The sequence below is a fragment of the Nothoprocta perdicaria genome, unplaced genomic scaffold (genome assembly GCF_003342845.1).
Source record: "Nothoprocta perdicaria isolate Ctin4 unplaced genomic scaffold, notPer1 scaffold_308, whole genome shotgun sequence".
NCBI lineage: Eukaryota > Metazoa > Chordata > Aves > Tinamiformes > Tinamidae > Nothoprocta > Nothoprocta perdicaria.
In genome coordinates, this window is record NW_020455542.1 from 694,685 (window position 1) to 705,405 (window position 10,721).

Sequence of the window (10,721 nt, forward strand, 5' to 3'; positions counted from 1 at the left end):
ACTGTCAAACAACACAGATACAAGAGGCCAACCAAACTTAACTCAAACTTTTCTCCCTCAACTAGAGCCAAAATCTGCTTTGCAACAAGAGAGGCACGGTGCACTCTGTGTGCACATGTGCACAGTGAAACCAGCATCTAAAGCTACAAAGATGCCTAAGCCTACACAAGATGTGCCTATAGAGAGCACACTCAGTCCTCCAAGATATAGGAGGAAAGGAAAGCTCTAGTTAAACTGTTAGGTAGAGACCAAAGAAAAAAGTCACATTCCATCTCTAGCGTTTCTCCATCCGTAGAACGACTGCAGAAATACTTTCATAGACTGAACACAAGCAGTTAATGACATGTCAGCACCAGCACTGTGGTAATGAAGCCCTTGTCAGAATCGGTAGTCCCTAGATGAATACCCCTCTAAGAGAAAACAACACTTTTTCTAGCCAAGAAAGCTTTAGCTTTCTACTCTGACATACAAAATCCTGGGATGCAATAAACAACAATTAAATAATCTCCCAGTGAAACCAACTATAAATGCACACGGAAAATAAGATCTGGTTCAGTTCTTCTTAAAGCCAGGCAAAAAACCACCATGTTTTAACCAACACACACGCAAAAGGAAACAAGAAAATAGACTGCATGTACATTCATCTGTCCTGAATTAAATCCAGCTAGAAAGAGATAAGCAAAGACAGCGCATCATATTAATGCGATATTGCTCCAAATCAAGCTGCTTTTCCTACATGACAGCCTGACTCTTGGCCACTGTCCCAAGATCTTAGCTCAGAGCTACTAGATTCCAAAACTCTTGCTCAGTGCTTAACTACTTCTGGGCCTACAGAAGGAACTAAATTGATGATGTACTTCAAACAGAAAAATATCAGTCATGTACACATATAGAAGTAACATCAATACATTAGAAGCTCACATTCCCTGCAGTGCAGAAACACATGTCCTGAGGGGATGCAAAAACTGCTAAGTCAACAATCAGATGAGCATTGGACCACATATCAGTAAGAATTCAACTGCATCTTTGATGTATAAAGATATCTACAGGCCGATGAAAGTATTTCTTAACTTCTTGTGTTAATTCATCCATGTGACAGCTACGGGGTACAGAATAGAAGGAAGACATCATGTTCTCCTAAGTACCATGAGAGTTTAACAAAAAGCACAAGCTACCCAAGTATGTCAGACAACTGAACTTAAAGCATTTATTTACTACTCTATGCTACATAAAATCATATTTTATTGGATATAACTTTTCAACATCTACATGAAGGTAAGGTGAAAAAACTCACACCACAACCCCCATATACTTCCTGTTGCTTCTGTCTTGCTTACTGATTACAGCTACATCCTGTAAAATGCAAAACTTGAATCTTGTTTCAAGCTGATATCCTCCGACTTTTCAAGCTTAATGCAGGTGATTCTAAGCATCAAGGCATATTCTCTCCATCTGTCATTACCTGGAATTAAAGTTTCCTTCTGCATCTCACTGCCTGCTATTCCAAAGTTATCCTTGACATAAGGCAGACAGGCAACTTATGGAGAACACTGAAGAGCTTCACATAATATGCCTCTTAGGCAGGATCAAAAAAAAAAAAAAAAACCACCCAAAAACAAACAAACAAAAAAAACCCACACACACACCCAATCCTGGCCAACCCTGAAATACCTATTCACTTTTAACACTCCTTTCGTAGGCAAATGGTTGAAGAAAATACCAAACACAATACCAAACCTCCCATTTCATGGGTCATAATAATAATAAAACAGTGCAACTTCTACTAGTCTTCTTTCTACCTATCCTAGGGCAAAGGAAGAAACAGAAAGTTATAGAGCAAGCATCATCGCATGTCATGTTCAAGACACGGGAAAGCCAGCGTGCTGTCTATGACTCCTTCTAAACTCAATGAGCCTACTCACTACTTGACCATTAAGCTGAGTATTTCAGGGAACAAGTTGCATGGGATCGCAATCCCAATTCCTTCCATGAGAGGCTCCAACATTTCCTTGCCCCACCATCATGGGCAATACACTTAGCGGTAGAAGAGTTATGGGGGAAACAAATGTCCTGAAGTCACCACAGGATATTAATACTTTGTCCAGATACTCTACTCCAATGCAGTCCGTCACAAAAAGCCAAAGTTTTCAGCAAAAACAAAACAACTTCTTGCATTGTGATAATACTATACTGTTCCTCATTCATGACTGCAGTAAACATTGGAATCACAGGCAACAGTAATCACTGAATAATCCTGGGAACTCCAGTTCGCTTTATCTTATCTGCAGCAGGTTTAGCTCACCTAATATGCAACAAAAATGAGATATTTCCTGTTTCTAGGATACTACTTACTTGAAAGGAAAGTTAACCCAACATTATTACAAGTCAAGTTTGTACATTGGGCCAGTGTTACTGAATATTGCCTGTCATTGTGCTTTTACTACACCATAGGAGCACGCCAACAGAAGACGCAAATTCCTATCTTGTTCCTTCAGAAGTATAAACTCCCAGAGGTGTTCCACTACTATCTTCCTCTTTTTCACCAATATCCAAATACCTGTGCAAGTCTGCCCTTTTAGTATCCAGAAAACAATTAGTTTCAACAACTAGTTCTTCCCTTTCATTAATCCTTCTCTATTTAAGAGAACTCCCCAAACTGCTATTACTCTTACTCTAAGCCACAGTGACCTCCTCCTTACAGGAACATTAACTACTTCACCAAGCCATTTATTTTTATTTTCAAATTAACTCTTCACAACATTAACTATTTTGCATTTGACATCTGATATCTGTTTAAAAGGATGTTTCACCCATTTTCGTGTCCAACATGCTACAATGCCTGAACTACATCTTTTTTTCTGCTTTATATTCACAGAATCATAGAATCATTAAGGTTAGAAGGGACCTTTAGAGATCATCTAGTCCAACCCCCTGAACATGCACATGGCACAGAATTACATCCAAGCAGGTTTTGAGCATCTCCAGAGAAGGAAATTCCACAACCTCTCCTAGAAACCTGTTCCAGTGCTCTGTCACCTGCACTGTGAAGAAATTTTTCCTTAAGTTCCTCTGGAATTTTTAGTGCTTCAGTTGGTGGCCATTTCCCCTTGCTCTATAGCTGGCCACCACTGAAAAAAAAGGTTGTTATTGTAGTTAACATAACTACCCTGAGTTAACTAAGGGTCTAGCACTCAGCAGACAACTTAGAAGAGACAGACTTCCTCCTGTTTTTGTCAGCTTTAATTTTCCTAACTTCAGTTTCGTTGCCCATTTGCTTGTAGAAGTAGAGAAAAAAATATAAGGCCTTCACATACGTTGGTCACTAACCTGCATACTTTTTAATCAGCTTCTTGCTGCTTCCATCTGCTCCATTGAAATTGCTGACAACTTCTTTCATTCCATCAAGCCTTGTCCCAATTGACTGTTTTTACCCATCTCTGTATAATAAATATTAACAACTCCTTCTCACAGTATACTGATCATTGAGGAAAGGAAAAGGCAAAAAAAAAAAGTGTTCATCAAAAACAAAAAACCTAAGAGCCTAGCAATTGTGCAGTTTCAGCTTTTACACTTCCTGCAGCACAAGAGGATCCAGTTGCATTAGATAACATGATATAAATTATTTCTATATTACAGATTACAATGCTATTTAGCTTTGCCTTTAAAGTGTTACAATAAAAGCAGCATGCTGCCACAGATTACAGAGAAGTGCTTTGAGGACAGCATTTATACCAACATGGGACATGTACCAAGGATTCGTGACTGTAGCCTAACAGTACAGTTACAGCTTAAGCCTTTTGGCACGAGCGCTGCAACTTCATTTAGTTATAGGGAGCTTAACTCACTTGCAAGACCACAACCAAGCTTGTAAGACAATTCAAACGCAAAATTTAGAATGAGTATGTGAGCATGTTCTGGGGGTAGAGGGGAGAAAGGGATAAGATGGGGAGAAGCTCAGTTTGTGCCTAACACATCAAATTTCCCCTGCACACATGCACACCCCACAAAATGCTAATGATCCAAGTTATTAAAATTAACAGCTAGTAAAAAAAATCTCCAAACCACACCACTGCTCACAAAATACTGTGCGTGTCTCTGCCACAACACGATTGTCATTAAGTCAGTCACATTCATAAATCTATTAAAAACACTTTGGCTTACACAAGCTCAAACTCCAATACGATCCTCTCAAAAATAATAACTTGTACACACTATTTCAACAGCACTGAACTGAGAGAACTGTTGGATGAGACTATGTCACTCAGAAAAAAATGGTTTTCAGTAAAAGAAAACTGCTTTAGACAAAGAGACTAAGTTCTGTTTTCCTTTTCTCTTTTCAAGAAGGGAAATCAAGTAAGGCTCTCATTAATTTTGATAGGTTATAGTAATATATAATATTATATATGATATAAATAATGTGGCATTTCTTAACACAATTACCAAGTACAGAGAAAAACAATCAAAAAGCCATTCCCACATAACACGACACTTATCCCTTCTTCAGCTGTTGCAGTCTGCTAAGAGCCCAGGGGTCACTCTGCTGCAGTGACCTTGTTATCAGTCTCCTCCGCTCCCTGCTTCTCCAACAGTTGCTCAATAGCCTGCAAAGTTACACGAGCACTGTTTCCTCTGCTCCCCCACTTCCTCTACTACCACTTAAACTAGTGGGTGCCAGCTGTGACTTTATTCTCCTCCAAGCCTTTTTAGCTCTTTCCTGCTGAAGGGCTCTGGTGCTGGCTTTGCAGACTTGCACAATACGGCTGTAGATGTATATTCTCCTTACTCTTCTGAGTTTCATTTATAGTCGTCCATATTTAGTAGACCAACAAAAGCTGTCAAAAACTGGCTATTCCAGCCCCTGAAAGAGCCAAGGTTATCAGCCCACTTCCGAGCTGTTAGTTGTGAATTCGTTACCACAAGCTAAAGATAGGAGAAGAAAAAAGTAATTAACAGTAATTCTTTATACAGCACCTTCTCAAGAAACTCTTTTTAATAATATACTAAACCACGCAAAGCAATATGCCTTTTTGGTTTTGTTTTTTTTTTTTTTTTGGAAGGAGAGGGGCTTTCCCCCATAACGCATGGCAGGTTTTTTTGCTTTTGGCCCTCTAACTTGTGCAGGTGCCTATTTTCACATTACAAAACGCTTTTTTCCCCTCTAATCAGCCCTGCAGACAAGAGACCTTCTGGCAGGTCACACAGACCAGCTGCTTACCTGGCTACCTAACCCCAAGCTCAACTCCTGCTTCCAGAGGTCAGAAACAAAGTATTCTGTCCTAAATATTAATGATACCTAAATATACCTATTAAAACTTCTAACAGAAACCCAATTTTCCTCAGGAGGTATACACAAGCAGTCAAAGCTTGCTATATCCTTGGGCATTAACTCATCTGAGCTACACGCAGCAGCAAAAAAGCCAAGTTATTTCACCAACAAGGTCCAAAGCTGGATGTAGCTGCGCTACTAACTTCAGCACCTTCTAAGCACACAGGACAGGTCCCACACCCGGTGACCTGGGAAATGAATCATGCTGAAGCCCTTACAACACCTGCAGCTGCTAAGTGGGAGATCCAACCCCAGAGTGCCTGGCATGAACCCCATGGCAGGGTCTGCTGAGGCTGTGGAGCTACCCCAGACTGTCTCGAGCACACGCAGCTTGGCCACAAGACCACATGAAGGCCTGACAACACAGAGTGCATCTAGAGATAGGGACTGGGAGGTTCCAGCTCACCTCAACGAATTATTACTTAAAGAAGAATTAAAAAAAAAAAAAAAAAAAAAGTTAAGTTGTCAGCAGCCCAAGCTCCCTCGTGATCCCCCTATGGCCCTACCTGGTCCCAAAACCAAAGCCCATGCTCTTGTCCAGGGGCAATATGCCCTCCCCAGGATGGAGGGGTGGGGGGGAAAGAGGGGCACAGCTCCCCTCGCCCCCCTGCAGCCCTGGCCCCCCGGGCAGGCCCCTCTGCGGCCACGGCTGCGCTCAGGCCGATCCGCCGGGAAACTCCCCAGCCCCGCCGCTGAAACCACCACCAACAGCAACGAGAAAAAAAGGAAAAAAAAAAAAAAAAAAAAAAAAACAACGAAAAACAAGAAGGGAAGAAGAAAGGGGTAAAAGGGGAAAAAAAAAAAAAAAAGCCCTTAACCGGCTTACGGCGGGTAAGCGGCTATTTAGGGCGTGAAGGGGCGAAACGGCGGCTGGCGAGGGGTGTTGGGGGGCAGGAGGCGGCTCTGCCTCTCTCCCCGCGGCCGCGACCCCGTTACCTTCGGCCAGCAGCTCCTCGGGGGTGACCTGGTACCGTCCCACGGCGAGCGCCTTGCCCAGGGCCACGCCGCTGCCGCCGCCGCCGCACACCGTCCCGCCGCCGCCGCCGCCGCCGGAGCCGCCGCTCCCGTCCGACTTGGGCATGCGAGAAAACTTCTTCATGGCGGGCGGCCAGCGGGGAGCCCCCCGCGCGCCTCCGCCGGGCGCGGCCGGGGGCGAGCGCAGCCCGCGGGCGGCCGTTACCCAACGGCGGCCGTTACCCAACGGCCGCCGGAGGCTGCGCGCGCGCTGACGGCGGGGGAGGAGGGGGCTGTCCCGCTTCACATGCCGGCCGCGGCCCCCGCCCCGCGGCTCCGCCCCGCCCCGCGGCTCCCCCGCGCCCGCACCGGGAAGCCGAGAGCGAGGCGGAGGAGGAGGCGGAGGAGGAGGAGAAGGGGGCGGGCGAAGCGGCGCCGCGGGCTCCGCGAGGCGCCTCGGACTTCGCTCCGGGCCCGGGCGGGGCGGGAGGGGCAATGGCGGGGGGGTGGAGGGGGGCGGCGGGCAGCGCTACGCGGGGCCGCCGCCTCGCCCCTGCGCGCACGAACGGCGCATGCGCGGCGCCCGCTCCCTCCACACGCGCAGGCTGTGCGCTCCTCCCGCCCGGCCGGAAGTGAGGTTGTCGGGCGCGCGCGAGCACGTGGAGGCGGGGGGAGGCGGGAGAGGGGKGGGGGCGGGGGTGGAGGAATGAGGCGCCTCGCGCGGCGCCCCTCGCCCCGCCCCCGCCCCGCCCCGCCCCGCCCGCCGCGCGGTGACCGTTAGGGCTCCAACGGCCGCGCGCCCCTCGCTGCGCGGCGACCGTTAGATCTCCAACGGCCCGCGCGCCTCAGAGCTGTGGCACAAACGACTCTGCTGGTATCAAGGTGTCTGTAAATTTACAGTAGGGAGGCTCCGTATATGCCCTCGTTTAGGGGTTAACAAAGTGATAAAAAAGAGTAGAAATACATGAATCTGGACAGAAAAGTGTGCATCCCCCAGAGCTGAATATGCCCCCCATAGATGTCTTCCCCACAGACAATCACTGACAAGGCACTTCTGGGAGCTTTCCAAACTGAGACTTGTTTCACCTGTGAGATTTCCAGGGAAATTAAAAATAGGATTTGAAAACCTTTTCCCGAACTGCGAGAAGCCTTCCACAGTCCCTCGCTCAGGTCTCTGGGCTTGGTTGAAAAGATACAGTGGCCCAGCAGCCAGGGTGACAGCAATGAAAAGGTATGTTCATAACATCGTGCTGCTAGATTGCAAGTCGGCCATTTAAGGCAGTATTTTTCACAGTTCCCTAGAAATGTGATCGGGGAAACACCCTTCGTTTTCAAATAATGCATTGCCCCAAATTTTCAGTTGAAATTAACACTCAGATTGAAACCCAATTTGAAACATTCCAAAATGTCAAAAGGCAATTTATGATTTTAGTAGCAAAACTACTAAACTAGAATAGCAATTCTATTCATCAGAAAATGGTGGGAGAGAAGAGTCTTTCACAAGGTGAATTGGTTACAAATTGTTTTTCATGACTTTTCCAGGTTCTATCTATGTGCATGTAAACAATGTGCTGTTTTTGCTCTTAGAAGATTAAATGGAATAGTAAAAAGAAAAATGATATGGGAGTTGCAGTTGATCTCTCACATGGCTAAATGAAGCCACATTTTGGCATCTCATATGTGAGCCTTTCCAAATAAAGCTCAAAATTTAAGATGGTCAGCAGCAGCAGTCAGTAAAACCTCACGAGAAGTCAGAAGCATGAAATCTTTGGGTTAGTATTTCCATAGTCAAGTTCCCTTTAAATTAACAGTATTGCCATGCTATAGCTTGGTAACAAAAAGACATGTTTTCTCTACTGATGTGACAAATTGTCATAGAGTGAAAGCGTGGATAATGCTGTTCTCATTAGGAGTCCCCTTTCTACAGTCATTCCTCTCCTTCCAGTAGCTGAAGATCAAATTTTCAGGAGCATATAGAGATTCTAATTCACAGTTTTCTTTAGAAGAGAGGTATTTTGACTGCACATGAAAGGAACAGAGTACTGTGAGGAGAATGGCAGGATCAGCAGCATTTTTGTAATGAGGACATTCTTACAGTGCTATGTGCCTGAGCTCTTTAGAATATGGTTTTAATTATGTCTATGAAAAAAATGAAGCTAGGTTAAAAGCACATAAACTTACTGCGAGTGAGCAATAAAATGTTGCTCATCCTCAGCTAAAAAAATAATGTGTTCTGTAAAAGTTGCCACAAGACCCTAGCATTGGCTTTTTGTTGAATGAATTAATTTTTACTTGTTTGGGACTCCCCTTCGCCATCCATTTTTGTGCTGCTTAAGGTGAAGGGTGAAATTAGTGCTTGGATTATTTACAGGTCAGACAAAATAAACACTCTCATTATACTATCATTAACACTGTTGATCTGTCTTCATATACTAAAGATAGAGGCCAACTGCTTTGGCATGGCTGGCAAATAAATGTATCAAAATGCCCATGGTGATTAAGAGACTCATACATAGATGGCTGAAGAAATGCCTAGTCCCTAATCTTGAAAAACCACAGAACAGCTAACATATGATGTTTTACAGCCTATTTACTTGCAAACTTTACACCTGAATAATCTTTTTGTATCAAATGCCAACATGGTGTGAGGAGCACCTTGGCCCATATCTTGCAGTGTATGCTTGACACAGTTGCAGTATCACAAACAGACCAGAAAGGTCTTCACCTTCTTTACAAAAAGGAACAGAAAACAGATTTTAAAACATTGAAAGTAGAAATGAGTGTACTTCTTTTAGCAAATGCAAAGCTTTGGGTAGTGTGAAGAAAAATCCAGTGACAAAAAGGAAAGATTTATGAAGCCCAAGTGAGTTGAGAGAAAAAACAAGAGCAAGCAAGGTACAGAAGCTAGTTCAAACCAGTTAGTATTTTGATGTTTTTCTTCAGTAAATATTTGTTCTTTCTTAGACCTTCGATTCTAAGATTTGTGCAAACATAGGAGAAATTCAGCTTCCATTACCAAAGAAATAGCAATAAAGGTTGTTTCTGCTTTTTATGGCTGTGGAATCAAAGGTGACCTTTTACTATATTACAGTAGGGGGAAAAGGGCAAAAAAGTAGTCATCACATGCTTTGTATGCCTCCGTCACAATACTGGAGAGTCTTGCCTCATTCTTTCTTTCATAGCCTGGCGTCTAAAATGCAGGGGCTTCCCTGCTCCACCACCTCCCGCTCCCCCCCTTTTTTTTTAAATTGTGTAGAGACAGACCAGTAAAGGAATGTAAATGATTCCAGTTACTGCCTTTATGCAGGACATAATACCCACTATCAACCTGCTTTCACAGATAGCTCCACAGAACAAATCTTTCAGAGGTAATGACAATCCCAGATTGCCAGATAATGTATTTGTCACTTTACTAATACAGTGCTGAATCAGTGCTTCAAATCTGCTCCTGATCCCTTTGTTGTTAGGCAGCCTTAAGCATGCTGCTTCACCAAAAATATTCTGTGCATCTCTACCTACTTTTAGTTCTTCAACTCTTCATGTGCTACATAAATTGGTTTCAAATCAATCCACTGAGAGGGAAAAAAAAAAAAAAAAAGATTTCCTGCTAAAATGTTACTTAAGAAAAAGTTACTAAAGAAAAAGAAGCTCTTCCCCGTGTAAATGTTATTTTGGAAAAGCTCCTCACTGAGGTACTTACTCAGGCACCCTGTTCCTTCAGTACTAAAACATTTTTTTTTAAGTACAATTCTTTTAATTATTCTTTACCTTCATTTAAGGCAAATGGATTTGTCTTTGTATTACAGACTTCCAAGCGGCCAGTACTTCTTGCAGTAAAATACTAAATCTTTTTTTGGCATTATACATATATTCTGCCTTACAACAATTCAGTCAGCCTGAACAAGGCATTACCAGTGAGAAAGTTATTTTAAAAAACACTTTCACTTCTTTCCCCTCTTATCTCATCACTGTTTCATGTTTGCTTTCCTTCTGGTCCTCTGGGAACCGTGAGAAAGAGCATTTACACAGAGAAAAAACAGTACAATCTTCCTATCTTAATAAATATTGTTTCTTCATTTCATACTGCTGACCATGATGGAGTCTGTTTTAGACATACTCTAACCAAACAAAATGTTTATGGTGAGCTAAAAGCTAGGAATAGCCCATGAGACAACTGTTTTGGATTTGGTTTTGACTTTTTTCCTAGGGTCAAGTCATAGCTCAGCTCTCTCTCTCTCAGAAACAGTAATGGCAGTGGAAGGAAGTTTTCTTGTTTGCTGAAGTATTGTAAAGATTTTGATATATTGTAAAAAGTTGACAAGGAACAGAAAAAAAAAAAAAAAAGCAGGACTAAAATCACTTAGTACTGAGGGACTGGCATGAATGAACTACAGCATCAGTACCTTGCCTGATCTTTGTTTTGATCTGGTGAATACAAGCA

General features: G+C 43.4%; 1 protein-coding gene across 1 annotated transcript in view; it reads right to left on the reverse strand.

Moving 5' to 3' along the window:
- The window catches only part of BMP2K (BMP2 inducible kinase), a 54,775-nt gene extending 48,350 nt beyond the window's left edge, over positions 1 to 6,425 (reverse strand). Inside the window, exon 1 of the mRNA XM_026042563.1 lies at positions 6,263 to 6,425. Coding sequence (XP_025898348.1) covers positions 6,263 to 6,425 — 163 coding nt within the window. The remainder of the gene's footprint in view (positions 1 to 6,262) is intronic.
- Between the last annotated feature and the right edge of the window lie 4,296 nt (positions 6,426 to 10,721).